The 20627-nt window shown below is 43.5% G+C and overlaps 1 protein-coding gene across 1 annotated transcript in view; it reads left to right on the top strand.

The window, feature by feature from the left end:
* The window catches only part of MAGI1 (membrane associated guanylate kinase, WW and PDZ domain containing 1), a 301318-nt gene that overhangs the window by 211837 nt on the left and 68854 nt on the right, over positions 1-20627 (top strand). The window contains 3 exon segments of the mRNA XM_009997017.1: positions 12293-12499; positions 15402-15612; positions 19081-19163. Of these exon segments, the coding sequence (XP_009995319.1) occupies positions 12293-12499; positions 15402-15612; positions 19081-19163 (501 nt within the window).

Here is a 20627-nt window from a genome sequence, read left to right as displayed (position 1 = left end):
TTCCCTTCATCTTCTCTGTCTTCCCTCAGCACACATCCTTCATCACCCAGTTGTGTCTCACTCTGCAGCCCTTTGATGCACTGCTTTTGGCTTTTTTTATTTCCTCTTTATTCTTGGATAATTGCTTCAAACTTGGGACATTGTGTTGATCCTTTTTACAGCACAGCTTTACAAACAACAGTACTGAGGCAGCCAAAGGCCACTGAAAAGTCACTAGGGTGAGAGCAGGAAAAAGAAAGCTTTGACTTCCAAGAAAATGCAAGGCAAATTGGCCATATGTAGGTACACAATAGGATTTGTGTAACTAAACCTGTAATCTATATCTCCTATAAATTGAAAACTCCTTTTGGGGTATGTTTTTTTTCCCCCTCTGTATTTTTTTCCCCCTAGAGAATGTTTAAATATACCTAGGATCACAGAATTCTATTCATGCTTAAATATATCTCTTGAGAAGACAATAAAAAGAAATATCTTACAGAGTTGAAAGTTCTTTGGCCCATGAAGGGAAAAAAATCAGCATTTTCATGTCATGTTTCCATTTGCAAGAAGGTAAATAGGTCTTGCTGTATCTTGCAAAATATCTTATTATTTTAGCCAAGAAATATGAAATACTTTTAAAATTATGAACAGCACACAAGTAGCTGATAGTTATACAGAGGAACAGAGTTACAGAGCACTGGGACAGGCTCCCAGAGAGGTTGTGGAGTCTCCTTCTCTGGAGACTTTCAAGACCTGTTTGGATGCCTTTCTGAGTGATCTGCCCTTGTTTTTCCTTGGTCCTGCTCTGGCAGGGGGGGTTGGACTCAATAATCTTCAGAGGTCCCTTCCAACCCCTAATATTCTGTGATTGCCTTTGAAAAACAGTCACCAAGCATGAACAAAAAAAGATTGTGGTTTTGGATTTCAAGGTCTAAAAAGAAAAGCCCTGAAACACTATGTATTTAGTCTACTTTAAAAACTCCCTTGTAAGGTCACCTCTAAACCTTGCCCTTATTACTAACTACAGACAAATGCAGCGTCAAACCTGGTTTTCATGAAGATGCTAAATGTATAGTTTGGTTTCACTCTTCCACCTCTCTGAACTGATTAGCTTCCTCAGCACCAATGCTAACGTTCCAGTAGCAGCACTTCTCCAAAATGAGCTTTTTCCTCTGCATGTTTCTAATTATAACACTAAATTAGTTTTCTTTGTCATGGTGCTCAAAATAGATCAGCCAAACTGCCTCACTATTACTTCCTGATCGTATTTGTTCTGGTGACCTTTCCATTTGGAAAGACAAAATGGGTGACTGGCTGTCAGCTGGCTCTAGGGACATGCTGGGAATTAGTTTTCAGGAACTGCTGTACCCATCTGGGACAGTTATAACACGGTGGTTTCATTGCTTATGTGATTAAATGCAGCAGCAGCAACACTGTTTAGATTCCGTGGGTTGCTCTTTGGAGTCGCTGAAGATGAGGTTGATGTCTCAGAAGCCTGTTGTGTGTTTCATTTCTGTGGGTGATAGAAGTGTCTGAACTTTAAGGGAACAATTTGTCAGAAGTGCTGAGAAGCCTCTTTCCCCGTTGGCATTGGTGACACTGGTGCTTAGTGGTTCTGGAGAGCTGGCCCAGGGAGGGACAAATCAATGAGAATAAAGCAAATAATGATGATGCATGTGGGCACGTATGCATCGAGACACATGACTATTTGATTGTAATGTGAAATAAATCAAGTTCATTTTTCACTTACAGCTTCAAGAAATTATTTTGCTGCCTTCTGAGATTTCTTGAAGGGCTTTGTTGTACTGTTTTTTTTTAAATCTTATTTTACAACTGTATCGATCAAGACAGTGTTGGTCTTGATTAGATCTTGGAAGGTGTGTGATTCAGGGTCAGGGCTTTTATCACCTGCAATTTTATCTGTAAAAAAAAAGCCCAATCCACCAAAAAGCCTAGACCACAAAGTCAGTTAGATTTCAGATGTCCAAGTCTTTCTTACTGCCTAACTTTATCCTTTAATATTATTTTAATTATCCTTAGTTTTATGCTGTATTTTGCTGTTTACTTCTTTAATTTTGTTTTCTTGTGGTTTTGGTTGTTGGTTTTTTTTAATGGAACACTATGATGAAGTTGATTGTATTTTTGACCCTGCCAGTGATGGCTTCTTATAAACCAGAGTGATGGGACCCAACAAAAGGGTCTTCTCTTTTTCACTGGGGAACAATAAAATAATACTTTAATGCATGGCTTTTATTATTAATAATGCTACCTATTGTACTGAGTGGGAATCAAACAATTGCAAAGATAGGGTTGCTTTTTATTACAGTGTAATTAGATAATTTAGAGTTGAAGGAAGGGGAATGCTATGAAATTGAGAGTAGTGATGATGAATGGAGAAGTTTTAATGTACTTGGCAGCCGCGAGCTCGTGTGGGTTGAGCAGGATGTGATGGTTTGGGATTAGAGTGGTCCCAAGGTCCCTCCTGGCCCTTAATTTCCAAGTGTCTGGGTGTGGTGGTGGGAGAGATATTTCTGTATTCCTGACCCAGACTTTCCAGGTAAAAGTTTTGGCATTACTGGATGACATTTGTTTGCCTCTTGAAGGGACGAAGCCACTCAGATACCAGCAGTGTTGTTGGGAAAAACCTTGGGAGAGGTGGTGCAACATGAGCATTTGTTTAGTTACAGTTACTGAAGAGAACTTCTGGGGAGAAAGATTAGCAAACAGGGAGCTGTCAGAAGAGGAGTAACACACAGGACTTTGATGCTGTTAAGGATATTATTGATTTAGAAACAATCAAGCACAACAAGAAGAGAACAGTTGGGAACCATAGAAGAGTTGGAGAGTACATCAGGTTTTGAAAGAAAAGGCAGCATTTTGAAACTGTTGTGACTGCAAAGATGAATTGGACAAAAAAGGTGTTGCCTGCCTACTGGGCTGCACAGTGGCATTGCTGTTTCTTCTGGTGTGCTGCAAATAGGTTCCTCTGGACAGGTTTTGATTCACATCCTGGTGAATGCAGAGCAGGCATGGCTTTTCTGGTCACCTGTCACCTTCCTAGTGTGTTCTGCACCCAACATGCTCCAAAAATCTCTTCAGGTAGGAAAGGGGGCATTTGCAAGCCTTCATTCCTGAGGTTTTCAGTTCCAGTTGAAACATGCTGATTATTAACCATATTAACCATAAAGCCTTGAAACCTCTCTCCTAATAAAAGCTACATATTGTTCCCCTGAATCCAGGAGCTGAAATCATGGAAGATCTGCCCAAAGCTGTGATGCTGCACCAGTATTGGTGCTTTCTGCACCATGTGTGTGCTGGTGAAGCTGCAATCAACTCAGCCCAGTCCCACTGACAATCCTCCTTAGGAAGAAAAAGTCTTTTTTAGACTGCACATCTTCTAGGCCTTTTGGTGGATATGAAACCATGATAATTGTTACCTCAGACATTTATGGACTGGTCCTTCAGGGCATGAAATACTGATGAATGCATGGGTGTAATTGTGTAAGTTACTAATTATTTAGCAATTACTTCTGCATTTGAATTGAGGGCTCTCAAAGGGACCCCAAGGGAGGACTGTTTTGAACAGAACCACCATGTCTGGATTTTATTTCTGTTTCTTCTTTAGCTGCTGAGTGGCCTTGGGCAAATCAGGTGACTGCTCTGTGCTTCAGGTTACTGGCCTGGAGAATATTAAAACACTTAACTTCTCTCTTCATGAATATTTCAGCAGATATCCTGTGCCTGCAGTTACCTCCTGTTACAAATAGGAGGGAAAGGGTGGAAGCAGTGGTGATTCAGTGGGCTGTGCTGAATGCAGCAGTGGAGATGGGCTCTGTGTAGGGACACACAGGGACATCAGGGTGGTGGCTGAATTTTGAATGGGGATGGCTGTGTCACTGGGGTCTGGCAGGGCTGTGCTCATGAATGCCTGCCCAGCACTTAGTGAACCTCAAAAGAAAAAGTGCTGCACTTTATAACATGTGAAAGGTTATTGCATTATAGAGTATTATTGTCAAGGCATCATCTTTCATTCTCAGGACAAGTGTTATGTGATTGCCAAGAGAAGTAATAAGTAATCTGCATCAGTCTCATGACTAAGATGTAATGGGGTGACTTGCTAACATTTTTAAAGTGTATAAAACTAGCTACTGTAGACAGGGTCTACGATTGTGGTACTTAATGAGTGCAATAAATTACCTTAATAGTGCAGTTAGAATTTCAGCTGAAGCAGAGAGGTGTATTCAGCAACATGCTTCAAATCAAGATGCCTTTAGCCTAATTTATCTTCTGTGCTAGCTCTCCTTGGGTTTCCCTGCAGCAGCCCTGCTCCCCCAGCTGCTTTAGCAAAATGGCTGGGTTTTCTTTGCTGCTCTTCTAGTGTCTTCACAGCCTGTGCATCTCCCCAGCTTGGTGCAACCTTGGAGTGAGGGCTGTGGCTGTGGCCTGCAAAACATGGCAGGAAGATTGGGTGAGCAAAGGTGGCAGATGCTGGGGATGCCCATGCAATGGGACAACATCTTCTGCTTAAGAGAACATCCCCTTATTAATGTCTCCATGCTACAAATTGACTCAGTAAATCATAATGGCTCCTTTAGCACCATTAAAATGCATCATGTCCAATATCCACTTGTTAACATCTGGGCACTACAGAAAGGTTCCTGTTCTATCTCTTAACTTTTACACTTTGCTTTTTTATTATTATTATTGTTGTTTTTTAAACCACTAGTTAAAAAAAAAGTTCTTGTGCAGGATCAGGACTGCCAACCAGTGTTAAGGTGCTACAATGAAGTGTCATTTGATAACAATGTTTCATTCCACAAGCAGCTACAATGGTAGCTGAATAACTCTGTAAAAGCAAATATTCAGCTATCTGACAGGGTTTTAGAGTGGTTTTGAATTTCCTGTGGAGTTCCTGATTGGCTTCTCCTTGGGCACCTTCTGTAAGTTTCCCAATGGGAGCTCTGTCTGAAATTGTTCATTAGCTTTTTGTCCTGCTTTTCACTATTCCGTGATGCATCTTAAAACACAAACCTTGAGGGAAGAGGTTGTTCCCTCTCTGGCAAAAAAAGGTTATGGTGAGTCGGTTGTTCTTTTCCTGAGTTAGATTTCAGGTTATTTTAAGGAGTGATTTACTCTCTACCCATAGCCTTGAAGGCTGTTCAGAGCAGCTTGTTGATAGATGGCAGCCGGGCACATCTTGGCATTCCTTCCTGGTACTGAATGTGCTCAGGACTGTCTCTGGACTGGCTGCTCCTGGCTGATGTTATCCTGCCCCCTTGGCAGCTGGCAGCCCTTCTGCTCCAGGCTGCAGCCCAGCCTCTCCAGGAGCTGTGGCCTTTCCCTGCTGCCACAGAGCCCACCCAGGAGCATGATGCACATAACCCCCTTTCCCAAAGAGGTGCTGATGGGACACATCCTCATGGTGGGAGTGTGTGTGTGTATGTGTGTATATATATATATACATACACATATTTAATTATTTGCAAGAAGAAGAGTTGCAGATTGCAGTGGCTTAACATGGCAAGGACAGAGGAGGCAACGAAGCTGGTGAAGGGCCTAGAGAATAAATCTTATGAAGAACACTTGAGGGAGCTGGGAATGTTTAGTTTGAGGAAGAGGAGGCTGAGGGGAGACCTCATCAGTCTCTACAATCACCTGGAAGGTCATTGTAGAGAGGTTGGTGCTGGTCTCTTCTCACAGGTCATTAGTGACAGGACAAGAGGGAAGGGCTTCAAGCTGCACCAGGGCAGGTTTAGACTGGACATTAGGAAAAATGTTTCACAGAAAGAGTGGTTAGACCCTGGAACAGGCTGCCCAGGTGGGTGTCACCATCCCTGGCTGTGTTGAAGGGTCATTTGGATGTGGTGTTGGTGGATCTGGTTTAGGGGAGAACTTTGTAGGGTAGGGATGATGGTTGGACTTGGTGATCCCAAGGGGCTTTTCCAACCTGAATAGTTCTATGATTCTATTATTTTCTTTATTCCTACAGCCTTTGATTGGGTAGGGTGTGTTCCACCTGCTTCTCCTGTGTTCTCTCTGTGCACCATGCACAAGCAAGCGCTTATTTTTGTTCCCTGTGATTTTTTTTCTAATCTATTTGCTTGTGAATGTAACAGTTACTTTAATACAACAGGTCTCAGGAAACACCCTCAGCTTCCACAGCCATCTCCTGCCCCATGCTGCTGAGATCTTGCTGCTTATGTGTTACTTCAAGTTTCTTTGCTTTGTTTTGGCTTGTTTGAAATTTTCCATGCATAAAATGTGCTCGTACATGAGTGTCAGATATAGCAAGTGGCAGTACCTAGTGATATCTAAACACAGGAAAAATCTGAATAAATGAGACTGATGTGACCTGTAGGTGACTTTCTGCTGTGCTGTCATTGCCTGTGAGGACACCAATTGGAGGATATGGTACATTTCAGACATAAATTGAAATGTGTGTATTGTAACCTTTGCAGTAGTTTGAAAAAGAAACCCACCCTCATCTTTCAGGGAACCTTACCAAGAATAGCTGCAAAAATTGTCCAAGAATATAAGATTGCAGGGAAATTGGATGTGCATGTATTGTGGGTTAATTTCTCAGAGATCTCTTTCCTTGCCTCTGTTTTGCTTCCAACCCAGATGCTGTATCTGTGGCTGCCTCTTGGTTGCCTGGATACTCTAGAATTTCCTCAAGGCAATTGCTAATCAATGTGCAGTTGCAGGTAGGTGAGTCCCACTGACAGCAGCCAGATCTGGCCTCCCAACATAGAAAGCTGTAGCAGGATGAGATCTGGGGAGAGCACAGACAAAACCACCCTAGCAGGAATCAATTCATCCTGTGCTAATCAGACACCAGCACTCTTGCTGGATGAGCTGAGCTGAGGCTCCTCTGCTCAAGTTAAGGGTCAATTGTTTTGCAGAGTAGAAGGGGCCACAGCTCGAAAAAGAAAAGAGTTATGTTCATAATTGAATTTAAAGTCTTTTTGTGGCAAGGCCTTGCTTAATTTTGCTGCTTATCTTCAAGTTTCTTACCCCAAACACCCATTTGCAGCTATGCAACAAACTATGAACTGCTTTTTAAAAACATGAGCTGTTAATGGAGTCCTTATTAACAGCGAGTGGTGGCTTTGAAGATCAGATGCACTTTTTGTGGGCACAGGGTCCTCTGTGCTACACAGAGGCTTTTGAGTTTCTTGGCTCTTTTTTATAATTGCAAAATTATGCCTCTCAGTAGGAGTCAGTAAATTCAGAGCTTCGAGAACTCTGCTCAGTAGTTCCCTGAGGGACAGATGCACTTCCAGGCCTAAATCTCTTCACACCAGAAGAGCAAGACAAATTCTCCTCCCCAAAAAAGAAGAAGAGCTACAACAAAGCCAACACCTTGCACACAGCTCCTCTGCCTTCTTCCACCTCTCCATGTCAGCTCTGCTGCCCTGTCCTTACCTCTGTTCTCTCATCTTCCCTCTCTGCAAGATGAAACACCTCCTGTCCTATCCCTTCCACTTTAGACGCTTTTAGATTGTGTCTGAGTTGCTGTGCATTTCTATCCATTCCAGGAGCAGCATCTTGGAAGGATGGAATCCTTTCAACTCAAAGTGAATGGTGATAGACAAAAGGTGTTGTTGTTTGTTGTTTTTTTAAATTAGATTTGGGCTTATTTTACTTAAAGTTGGCTGATTGGTGTATTTTTGTGATTTAGATTTCAAACTCCAGATCACATCAAAAACCTGTGAGTGTGGCTGTGAATTTACTGCCCAATCGAGGGAGCATTGAAAAATTGAAATGGTTTTATTTTGAAATATAAGAAAAGTTTTCCTTTACCACTAGGTTTCTAAAATGTGAAGAGAGAGTTCTCTTGGCTGACAATGAAACTGTTTAAATTCATAAGCTGTGGGACAGGGTAGAGGCTGCTGTAGTTTCCTTCCATCGACAATGATCACTGCTTGAATTGGCAGAGGAAGAAGTGTTATGATGATGAGAACTTGTCTCATTGTTGTGATTAGCTGTTACCAAAGTCTAATTACTGCGCGTGATGCTAAAATGTGGAAGCTGCTGACAGTTAGAGATAAGGAGATGAAAAGAAAGCAACTCATTCCAAGAGGTTATTCTGGTGGGTGTTTTTTCATTACTATTGTTATTTTTATGCACTCTCTCGAGTGCTGCTTTAGAGCACGTGGGTGAAGTCGTGGTTTTGAGTGTCAAAGCTGCCATTGGACTTCAGCTGTGGTTAAACAAGCTTTGAGCACCAAAGGGCTAAATTAAATAAGGGTTAGTGAAAGGTGGTAACAATTTAATGGTACAAGATCTGCTAAGTGAATGCATTGTTATTAGCTATTAATTTGGTTGCTGTAAGCAGGATCCAAATGGGATTGAGAAGAGGGTAAAGCTTGGGAGCCTGGTTCCCACAGGACTCAGACATGGGACAGTGCTGTTTCTGTGACGTTGGCTGCCTCAGAACTGGCTTTTCCACAGAAAAGTAGAGGTTTTCCCACTGTCTTCATCCAGAAATCTCCTTTGCTGGGAGACAGGTTGCTCTTTTCCAGCTTTGAGACATCACGTTAGGGACATGGTCTTCAGAAGTTTTGCAGAGCATCACCTGAGCTGTTGGAGGAGCTGAGCTCCCCGGGGAGTCCTGTCATAACTACTGTGCTGACTTTAGAAAATGGTTTGGGATCCTCTGGGATGACAGATGCTTGTGTATGCACATGTAACATGCTGTTAATAATTAGAGCTGATTGGATATTCAGTACAAATTACACTGGCTATGGAGTTAGCCCCTTCTTTAGGCTTACAAGTGGCTCACAAAACACTGTTAAAGCATATTTTTAAATGTATGTTTTGACATAAACATTGACAGATTTAATTTAAACAAATAATGTCGAGTCTGAGTGTTTTAAAATCTCTTGCTGGGCTCTTCACTGTCACTTGTTAATGGTGCACGTTTGGATTTCTGAGTCACAGGGTAAATATTTTCTCTTTTAGATTTCTAGGATTAAACATGGATTTTGATGATAATTTTAAATGCCAGTCCCTTTCTAATGGTGTGTCTGCCCCCACACCCAGGCCCACGTGCCATGTCTTCAAAAATAACTGTTCAGAGAAGAGAATTAGGTCTGACTGCACCCATCAAACACGAGGAAAAGGGAGTATTTCCTTTTCCCCTTAATCTCCATTCCACCTGGAAGCTGGGTTGGAGCTTCCTTTTGCTGTTCATCATGCTGAGTTGGGTTGTTTGCCAAACCTCTGTGTCCTTGGGTGAATCTGAAGGAAGAGCTACGATTTTTTAATTTATTGAACATTGACTCAAACCAAATCTGCCTCTTGTGGAGAAAAAAGAAAAGTTCAGCCTCAGGACCTTCATTTCCCATATTCTGAAAAAGAAACCACATGCACAGATTCAGATTTTCCCTTTGTATGTGTTCATGAACTTGCAGGGCTCCTCTAAACACCATGTGTTGCAGAAAAACAGTCCAACAACCACGGCTGGTTTGAAAAGTCACTAATGATTTTGGTGCAACCATGTCTGAAATACTTTAGAGAAGCCTGTTTTTCTGCTGTGGAACAGCTCTCCAAGGACTGTTTGAAGTCCAGCCTTGCTCGTTGCTAGAGGAACTGAAAAGGAACAAAACTCAGACAGAATCGTGTATTTCTCTGTAATTGGTGGAGGGATGGTAACATCTGGGCTAGGTTCTTGTTGAGGAGAAGCAGCTCACACTTGCAGCACCTATATATCCACTTCATCCACTTTGTCACATCCATCACAAAAAGATGTAACCCTTTGCAGCAGGCCTGAAATAAACCTCACACAAAACAGTGATGTGCAGTGCCACAAATAAAAGCTGTTCTCACGTATACAGCCCACACGTGGCTCTCTCTGCTTAGCAGTTAACAGCTTTGGAAAACACACATTTTGTCTGGAGAAAAAAACTCAAAACAAACCCCCCAAAAACCCAAAGCAACCCCCACAAAGTAGCAGCATTCTTCAGGAGAAATGCCAGAGAGGGTAGGATGGGAGCAGGGCTGATTATCCTTTTCCTGCCCACCTACCTTTGCATTTTTGCTTCTCACTCTCTCTCTCCCCCATTCCTCCTCTTTTAATATAAAATAGTCCTGCAGTATATAGAGCATAAGAATAATTTCTCTAGCAGAGCCTGCAACCTGCTGGAGGAGCTTCCAGCCCCCATTAGAGGCTCTTTCCAGAAGAAGGGTTTTCCTTCTCCCTATAAATGATGCATCAGTGTACTTTTAAGCTTCTGAGATGATGAGCAGAAGATGAAAGCATTGCAGAGTGTTGCTGCTCCTATGGAGCTGAACCCACGACGTTGTATACAGGCTTGAACACACCTTGTTAAGACAAACCTGCACATGTTGCTGTCTTAGTACTCTGGCTGTAAAAGCATGAAGGTGGGAGTTCTTCTGACTTCTCCAGCCTTGGCTCTGGAAGAAAGTCTTCTCCTCTTGGAAGGCAGTGAGGGGAAAGATAGCCATGTGTGTCCAAAGTGGTCTTCCCAGATTGACTCTGCCAGCCTGAGCCGGGGTGATTCCTGGTCTCCCTTGCTCTGGATGTGTCTGGAGACCTTCCAGATTCACCTGTTGAGATCTGGAAGTGCTGGGTGATGCTTTATGCCTGTTCTCTTACCCCAAAGCTGACAAGACACCCAGCCTGGGGCTTGTAAGGGACTGACCTGCCAAATTGAGCAAAACAATTCAGTCAGCTAAAGAGGACTTGAGCTAAACAACTGGTGCTTCCAAACTGGAATAAGGATGTGTCATTCTGAACCTCAAGTGTGTGATGCTTGAGCAGGAGGAATGTGTTGGATGAGTGGAACTGCTGCATCCAGCAGCAGGTCCATGCAGAGCTGCTTGGCTAACTTGAAACTCCATGTCATAGCTCAGCATATGAATGATGCTGTTGGCTTCTGCAACAAAAATAGACATGCAGATGTATAAAAATTAAAAAAACACCACACTTTTTTTTTAGCACAGATGAGGTTTTTAAGTGCCTTTGCACAATCTGCCCTTGGTGTGTGGTTTCCATCTAGTGTAACAAGTGATTAAGGGTACAGCTTCTGGGGAATGGATATTAAATATGTAATGTAATTACATACTGAAAAAAAAATAATAAATAGTGCTTTCAGGTTATATGTGGCCTGTGGAGATAGATGAAGAATATAATCAAATGTGCATGTATATTTTAGAGAATTTTGTGCTGCTGCCACAGTTGAAGTTATGCAGGAGGGCATCCTTTCGTTTTGTCATGCCAGGGAGTACAGGGAGAATTTTGAAGTCTATACTTGGAATCTAAAAGTGTCAGTAAAAATTAATAATAATTCCTGAAAAGGGAAAAATTGGGGAATTTTAGGTAAAACTGTTGTGTGTCACAGATGAGAAGTGTAAAAAGTAAAAAATGCATCTTGTGATTTGTCTGAATTCTTATCATGCCCAGTGCTGTGGGAAGAGCTTCCAGACCTGAGGTTCCTGTGGACCATCCCAGGGCAAATCAAACACTACTGTGGTGCCTGAGTTGAAGTGAATCAGGAACCGTGAAAGACCTCCATGGGGTTCTGGCATCAATGAACTTGTGCTTATTCTGTGTTTCTTCCATGGTCACTTAAAATGACAGTGAAGCCTCCCAGTCACTTTGCACATCAAGAGCTGTGTGTTTGCACAACTGTGGGTGCATCTTCATTCCTTCCAGTTTTATTTTAAGGTCTGATTACTCACTTCTACCCAAGTTAACCCACTACTGTTTGTTCTTTGGAGAAAGCAGTATTGTGCACCTTTCCTTTCCTCTCCTTCATAAAAGTTGTCTTTTAGGGAGAGAACAGTTTTTGCTTTTTAAATGCAACATCCACCCTAAAAGAACCTGTGTCTTAAAGCAGGCCATGGAGCCTTTCATCACTTCTCAGGGTGATAGCAGTCATGAATGTTTTATTTTCTGCAGGGTGCACTCCAGATCTGCCACAGCATTGTGTGGGTGCACACATATAAAAGGGCTACTAATTGAAATTCAGATGAAATGAGCTGAAGTTTTGCTGTTCACCACGACTGCCTTTTGTTTTAGCCCTTGTATGCTCAGTGCACCTAAACAATGCAACCATTGCTTCTCCTTTTAGGTTCGACAAGAATAACTTAAAAGGCAGGAAGTATTTCCATGTCTGCTCTAGAGGTGAAATATTCCCCCAAATGGGAATGGCTTGTGTTAGTTTATTTACTTACTTACTCACTCATGGGGAGAGATACAGATTTTGATGGAACAGGAAAGAAAATAGACAACTTGCTGCTATAAAGTGCTCTCTTTTGATGATGCAAATGTGTTTCTATTGCCTAGGTAACTATTATGGAACACCCAAGCCTCCCAGCCAGCCCCTCAGTGGGAAAGTGAATTCCCCCGATGCTTTGCAAAACCTGCAGTCTGGCTCCAAGCAGTCGACTCCAAAGAGAACCAAGTCCTACAATGATATGCAAAATGCTGGCATAGTGCACCCAGAGAATGAGGAAGAGGATGATGTACCTGAAATGAGCAGTAGCTTCACAGGTAAAACGACAATATCACCGTCCGTCAGTTCTGATACGATGGGGAAAATTTATGGAGGGGTTGGGTTTTTGGTTTGAGTGGGTTTCTTGCAAAGCTGTAGATCCCAGACAGAGCTGGGCAGCAACACTGGGGTGCCAGGTGTCTGTGTGTGGACCATCACACGCACAGTTGTCTCTTCTAAAAAGGCCAGGTGGGATTGAGCTTGATGAGAAGAAGCTGTGGAAAAGTTCAAATCCATTAGCTGCAGAAGGGTGAAGGAAGAGCTGAGCTACAGTGACTGTTCAGTCATTATAAACACTGTGAAATAGCTCAATCTGAACACATTTGAAATGAATGATTGCTCCTTCCAAAGTATGTTATTGTCTTTTCCTCTTCCTTGCCTCTAGAGATACCCATCCCATACAATTACTAGGTCTTCTTCTCCAAGGTACCTTCCAGCCAACCAAGAGCTGCTTGCTGCAGGAATGAGGTCTGAAGCATGGGTGCCAAGCTCTTCATTTTTGTGAAGGTCTTGTGTCCTGCTCAACAGAGATCCCAATCCCACTGTGGCTTCGATCCATCATTAGCTGAAAGATTACAGAAAGCTTTTACAACCTAAAGTCAAGTGCTGTGCAGGCAGATCCAGAGCAAAATACTATTGGAGATCAGTTGAATTTCTACAGAAATGAACTGGAAGTTTGTGAAGCTCTGAGGGGCAAGAGCTTTTCCCCATGTTTGCAATCCCAGTATTTGCTAATGCTTAGGGCATTTCTTCCTCAGCCCAGTTTCAAGCACTGAATTAATCTTCCTAACTCCTTGGAAGTAGGTACTTAGCAAGCAGCATTATCCACACCTTCAAGGCTTTCACAGCAGCTTGCTGTGGATGCTCTCTCCTTCACTGGCACTGGGTTCTTTATCCTCTGGTCACTTCCTACCACCACAACAATTTTCCTTCCCAGTCTGGATGAGTCTTAGGAGCTGTCATGCCATTTCCTATCTGCCAGAGTTCTGGCTCTAAAAGATGTATTGAGCTTTAAAAGGATTTAGGCTTGTATTTAGTTTTGATCCTCTCCAAGCCAAAGTGTCCTATGGCTTGTTGTGCTCTGGTTGGCTGTTACCTGTTACATATTTTCAATCTGAGTCACTCCTGCCTGGCCTGATCCCTCCCAGGCTGGAGTTTCTGCCACTGCTCCCCAGTTCTGTTACAAAGTTTTGCACTGGGTGTAGTTTCTTACATATTGTGACAGGGCAGCAACCTCAGCCCTTGTCACAGGATCTCATTTTGGTGGAAGGCTGGTGGGAGATGCTGTTTGACCTCCTTGCTGCCTGTCTCAGTTTGGTGTCCCTGACCTCACTTGAGCATCATTTCTCTTCCTATTTTTCCTTCACAAGTTGAAATACTGGAAGATGCATCTTATTTGTCACAACGTTATCACACCCTGGCCCCTTGCCTCCATGAGATGGGCACAGAATCAAGAGAAGAGTTCTTTCCTTATGCTTGTTTCATGTGTAAGTGTGCTAGCCATATTAAAATGCTCCTGCTTCCTGAGAAGACCTCTTGGTGACTTGTGTTTTCCAGACTTTGGCATGTTTACACTCGCAGTCTTGAGCTGGCGATGACTCATTCATGCTTTTTTATCTTGTCAGCTTCTACCTAAAAATATCAAATGCCAGGAAGGCTAGAAAGCAGGCAGCTGAGGGTGCTGGTGTAGTCTGAATCTTTTTCTTCCCTCTTCTCTCAGTTTCTAATTTTCAGTATCTTGTCTTTTCCTAAAAGCAGCATACAGAGTAGCAGGAGCTGCAGTTAATGGCCCCTAAAAAAGCCAAGGCTGTGGCTGTGAGTTGAGGATGTGAGTGTTCCCCAGTCTGGAGAGCAGAGGTGAGGTCTTGGCTGTGAAGCTCTTTCAGGTTTCACTACTTGGAGTCTTGGCAGAGTGTGACACTGATCTCTTTGTCTTTTGCTTGGTGTGCTGCCTGTCATCTGTACTGCAAACTGGTGGTTTCAGGTGTTTTGAAAGTACTGCCATCAATTTTCAACACCTTCAAGAACCAAAGAGAGAAAATCCTTTTGGTAGACACAGGAGTAATATTAGAATTTGTCTGTTGTTGCTGAAATCTCTCTGTGAAGGAGTTTGGGGCACAGCCCTGGTTTGTGGAAAGCATTTACTGTGGTTAGGAGTGGAGGGAATGAGCAGTAGTGTGTCATGGATGCAGCTCAAACATGTATGGGTATAAGCATCACAAATACTTCCATAGACAGAGAAGGAATGCATCATAAAATATTCCTGAGTGACTTTGACTGGAAAGATGTAGTGATGAGCTGTGGAATAAACCTCCTCAGACAGCTAGAACAGGCATCAGTGAGCAGCAACATGTGGACACAAAGTGTAGTGCTGGCACCCATTTTCATGTTTGAATTGAAAGAAACGCACTGCAGTAAAGATGTTCCCCATTAGCTTGTTGGCTTTGAGCTTCTGACTTCCTTCTGCCTTTGTGAAAACCTCCCCTTTTGATCATTCAGGAGATTTTATTCTCCTAATCCTTTTCCCACAATTGGCACCGTGGGAGTGAACCTGTAAGCCTGCTCAGAAGCCCATTGAACTCATCTCCATTAGTGAGCCCTGGCCTCAGACAGCTTGGAAGACTTTGGTGCCTCAGCAGGGCCTAAGAGAGCAAACCCAGGAGCTGATCACAGCTCCTGATTCGTGCTGGCCAGGGCCTGGCTGGCAGGGGGTGGGTGGGCAGAGCAAGCTCATTCCTGCCGGCAAAAAGACTGGCAGAGTCTCTGCCCTCAGCTCAGCTGTTGCTGTGTCTCGCAGATTGAAAAGCGAGGAGAGGAAAAACTGTGAGGAGGAAACGCGGGAGAAGCGAAGGGGAGGAGGAAACTGATTTTCAATTGAATTTGTGTTTCTTGATTCTACAGCAGAGTCTGGTGACCAAGAGGAGCACAACTCACATATCGTAAGAGAGACAGCCCCGCCGTCCGTGCTTGAGAGCCACACCAACCTTCCCACCACGGAACCATCTCAGAGCCTCCCTCAATACCTACCTCCTTCTGCTGAGGACAACCTAGGTCCTCTGCCGGAAAACTGGGAGATGGCCTACACTGAGAATGGAGAAGTCTATTTTATAGAGTAAAGCACATTTGTTGTTGTTCTAATTCTCTCTCTCCCCTTGCCTCTCTGGGCAGAAGTTGAACCCTCACGGATGCATTGGGTGTGTGCATTAAATATTGAGTGTGTGCAGAGCTACGTGGCAGAGCTGGAAGTTCTTTGCTGCTTCCAAAAGGCTTTTGCATTTCTTGATTGGATTAACATCCAAATTACTCCTGAGTTCAAAGGCAGGGGGAATGGCTCATTTTATGAAGGTACTTACAAAACCAATGGACACTTATAAAACATGAGCCAGTTCTTTTCACGGGTGGAAGGAAAGCTCCTAATTGAAAGGGCTGAGGCTTCATTTCTGGAGCCTGCCTCTGTGCATAATGCAGGAGGGAGAATTCCATGGGCTCAGGCAGCAGCAGAGCCAGGGAATGGACTTTGTGTGTTGTGCTCTCATCAGAGCAAATGGGCCAAACGTGTTAACATGCTCCAGTGGGTTTGCAGAAGGCAGAGCTCAGTGCAGGGCAGGCACAGTAAGTCTGGAAAAGCAAGAAGTACCTCATGCTCTGCAGACTTTACCTAAGAGCTGAGTGCTGTCAGCAGTTTTATGATGATATTGATTTTTTGATGCCATAAATAATAGTCTCTAATTATACTTGTCTAGATTTATTGAGATAGGAGTAACTTATAAAATGGGACCTATTAGTGGAAGAGATTTCTTGCACAGAGTTTAGCTAGGCATTAAAATTCAATTAGCTTTTGAAATTCAAGCCTTTAGTTGTCCAAGTAGAGGAAGGGGTGAAGAATTGATTTTGGATTTGATGGTTTGTTTAATGCAGTCTTGGGAGCTGAGATCCTCTGCCTGTGCCCTGGAAGCCAGTGGCCAGTTTGTACAGAAGAACCTCCTCTGCTAGTGCCCCTTCTGCTACTCAGGAGAATTTATAGTTGATTGGGACAGCTGGGGCACCAGTCCTGCTCTGTCCTGAGGAGAGGGAACTTTTGGACAGGGCCAAGGCAAGGTTCATTAGAGCAGGTTTTCCCTTGGCTGCAATGTCAGGGGAACACATCAGAGAAGAGTGCCAGGAGATCTGAGGTGCTGGGAGGACTGAGAGCTCTGCAGCAGCTCTTTACCAGCTGGGAGAGGGCTGCTGGAAAAAGACCATTTTCCAGGGCACTCTCAATTACCTGGAGAGGCTTCACCAACCCCCTAGTGTAAGCCAAAGTCTAGAAGGCACAATGCAAATTCTCATCAGCTGCATGTCTGATGAAACTGAAATGTGTTTGTTATCCCCAACACAGTTTTCTGCCCCTCATCATCTCCTCAGGGGGCCTCATTCTTTGACATACTTTCTGGCTTTAATGTATATAACACAGCCTGAGCAATCCAGCCTGCCATTTTCTTCCTTGGAGGAGGATAGATGAGCACTAAATGCTGCCCAATCACCCTATTTTTGTCCCCACCTGGGCCCCTCCTGTCCATCCTTAGAGGTGCTTCAGCAGGGGGTTCTGCTGCTGCCACCGATTTCCCAAAACCCATCCCCATCACTGCTGTATTCTCTGTACACTTGTGTGCTCTTAGCAGTGTAGGACTGGAGCACCTTAAATAATATATTAGACCTTTTGCAGGCGAATCCTGAATGTGCTGGGAATATGTAGCTTGCTCACAGGGCTGTCTGACAGGCAGGGCTGGTAGCACAGCAGCTGCTTCCCTCCCTGCCCTGCAGGTTGGCCAGTTGAGGCTGCACGCACATAAGGGGTGATTTTGTGTGAGAACGTGTTGGTGTGGATGCAGCACTGAATGACTGCAGTTCTATCAATCCTAAGGACACCCTGAGCCTAGAAACAATTTACTTTGATTTGTAGCAAATAAAAGAGCAAGCTAATGAGCTGTGTGGACCCCAGGCTGGCTCAGATCCTGTACTGTCATCGCGTGCACTTTGGGTTATTGAGGCAGGGTGCTGAAGGGAGCAGTCTGGGAACTTCTGAGCTGCTTACACAGAACCAGCACAGGTCCAGTGGGGCCAGAGCTGCATGTCAGATAACCCTTGTAGCTGAAGCCATTTGGCTCTTGAGGCATGTTTCTCTGGTGCTTTAATTGGGATTTTCATTACCCCAGGTACCCGAGGCCCTCATTACCGTACGTTTAGATCCGTGCGTGTTACAGGTCTCACACAGTTCTGTCCCTCTGAGTGTATGATCTGAAAGGTGGTTAGCTGAATTTTCCGTGCCTCAGCAAACCACACTGTTGTGAGCCTTTGGTGAGTGAGACAAAGTTGCAAGAACTATGCAAATACCTCGTTGCTCTCCTCCCACCACCCTCTTTTCCTGCTAGACGACAGACTTTCTTAGTTGGCAGATCTGCTCTGCTTTATTGCTGTTAATTTGCCTGACTTGCTAAATGTCTGCCATTCAGTTTTCTAGTTGGTGATTAATTACTCTAAAGCATAACAGAGGGACTAAATGCGTTTGCTTATCCTGCCTTGGGAGGGCTTGGATAGCAGGATGTGTAAAACAAGGGCTTTGTATTTGCACACTCAGATCCTAGAAGCAGGGCAGTTCCCTCTTCCTGCAATAAAATACACATTTGCTGGTCAGTTCTTAGTTCCTCAGACATCATAGTCCTCATTACAGCATTTCCCACTTCATGAGACTGGGAAGGTTAAGTTTGTAACCCTCTCTGAGCCCTTGAAGGAGAAGTAAATAGCATTACTACAGTGTTGGAACTTAAAACTGTTAAGCCGTGTTAAAGGCTAAGCTGGGTAGGTGACACCTCAGGGACTGGAGGGCTGTCTTTGCAGGTTTAAGATGGCACCAGGTTGTAGAAGCACATTATGTTACAAGATTGTCTTCGTCTGCAAATGAAATGATGGGAGAAAATGGCTAGAAAATGGATTTTAAGCCTGTTTACTCTGCAGCCTTCACCACCAGGACTGGCCTCGCGATACTCTCAGGGGACTTGTAGGAAGGAAGAGTGGAAAGCAAATCTGTTCAGCTTCCATCAAAGGCCTTGACAGAGCATTTTTTTTGTGCAATTAAGAGTTTTCATTAGAAATTCTGGTTTTGCCTAAAGGTTGGGTCAAAGCTAGACAAATGTCAAAGGTCTTTTGTAGGAGCAAAGGTGACTGCAGGATTTAGAGAAGAAGGGAAAGTTCTGTCTTTTCATCAGGAGGCAAATAACTTAGAGACAGCTCTTGGAATTAAGAAACAAACAACTGAAGAGAAAAGTTTGGAAATTAATATTATAATATTGCAGGTTTCACATGCATCCTTCCACTCAGGAATGCTGATTTGTATATTTTCACTTTTCACCTTTGTGTTTTCGATGCCAAGATCTTTGTGATTTGGTAGCCTGGTTTGCAAAACTTCAAATTGTAATGTAATTTCTTCTGAAGCAAAAGTATGCCTTCAGGTCTCTTGAATAGTAAAGAGGATATCTACTTTTCACTGATACTTCAGCTGTGCTTTATTAACAAAGGTAATATTTCCATTTTTGGTTTCCAGCCATAACACAAAAACAACATCTTGGCTTGATCCACGGTGCCTGAACAAACAGCAGAAGCCTCTAGAAGAATGTGAAGATGATGGTAAGAGAACACAGTGAATGAGGAATGTATTTGGTCCATTTCTAGATGGCTTTCTTCCTTTCCTTTTCCCCTTTCCAATAACCTATGTTCAGAAATACTTGAAAAACAACCAACCAAACCAAAGTGTAAGTGCATCAAGGCAATACCTGTGATGTTGTAAAATCACTGTCTGTGTATGTAAGATAGCCATTGAGATGGCAGATGATTTAATAAAAATCAGAGGTGCTGGAAGTAAAAGGCCTCTGTTTCTTCAAAGACATTTGAGTAGCCACTGATGCTGAACAAGACTCAAAGCTTTCTAACATGTTTGCTCCTTGGATTACTGTGTAGGAGGAAAGCGACTGAGTCTCTGCCTGCTCCATTGTGTGATGCTTTAACCACAGGAATTGAAAGAGTTATATTGTTATTTCTTTGTTTGAGCAGAAATAACTCAATTGCTTCACTTTCCTGTTAAAATCTGACAGCCCACTTAGCGTTGTGATTTCTGGAAACAAATTCCATTTGAAAGTGTAGAATATTGCCACTGAAAATTTGCACTGATCTCATTTTGTATTCCTTGAGATGTTGGAAATGCAAGCCACTGTCCAATTTAGAGCAGCCAAATGCAGGACTGTTCAAGGAGGCTTTTTTTTACCTTGCATCCTATTGGAGGTGCTGGAGGGAAAAGGGGATCATGGTGAAAATAACTTTAATGTTTGGGAAAACGTGTGTGGAATTTTTCATCTACTGACCAGGAAAGGTGACAGTGTTCTAATGCTTTGGTTAGCATGATGCTATCATGGTAGACATATCTTAAAAGTGAAAGAGTTTGCTTTGTCAGTGTTGGTGCTGTCCTTGGAAAATTAGTTGTCATAATATGATTAACCTCCTGCTGGTGTGACTCAGCTCAGTGGGAATTGTTATTTTCTTTTGGAAAAGAATCCAGCTAAATCCTTTTTTACTAGTAGGTTCAAACCTGGCCTCCAGAACTGCTGGTACTGTTTCTGCACAAGTGGTTTTTCAACTTCTGCTTCATTCACGTGTGAGTTTTGCAGGATGTGAGAATTTGCCTGTGCAGCCTTGGCTGCTGTGATGAAGCAGGTCAGCAAGTTCCCAGGGCACAGTGCAGGGTACCCCAGCCCAGAAGGAACAAAATGAAATAATAACAGGTGAAGACAAAGCTCCCTGCTCCTTGCAGTTAAGCATCACTGGCAATTTAAAGAGGAGGTTGCTAAGTATTTGGCATAAGCTTTTCCCTTTCAGAGGGTAGTTCTCCTTGCAGCACAACTTCTGTCCTGGCTTTCTCTACCAGCAAGTCTCCCACTACATCCATAGCCCTGGTGATGCCAACAAGCAGCAAGTGCCACTGGGGGTTGGCATGTCCTGCACCGGACAAGAAGCAGCCAGTAGGATGAGCCAGCAGCAGGGGGCTGAGCTCCTCTGTTAAACAGTTCCCCTGGCGGAAGGGAAAGTCTTTCTCTTGTC

This window comes from Chaetura pelagica, unplaced genomic scaffold, assembly GCF_000747805.2.
Source record: "Chaetura pelagica isolate M959 unplaced genomic scaffold, ChaPel_1.0 scaffold364, whole genome shotgun sequence".
Taxonomy (NCBI): Eukaryota; Metazoa; Chordata; class Aves; order Apodiformes; family Apodidae; genus Chaetura; species Chaetura pelagica.
This window is presented reverse-complemented; position numbering and strand designations above follow the sequence as displayed.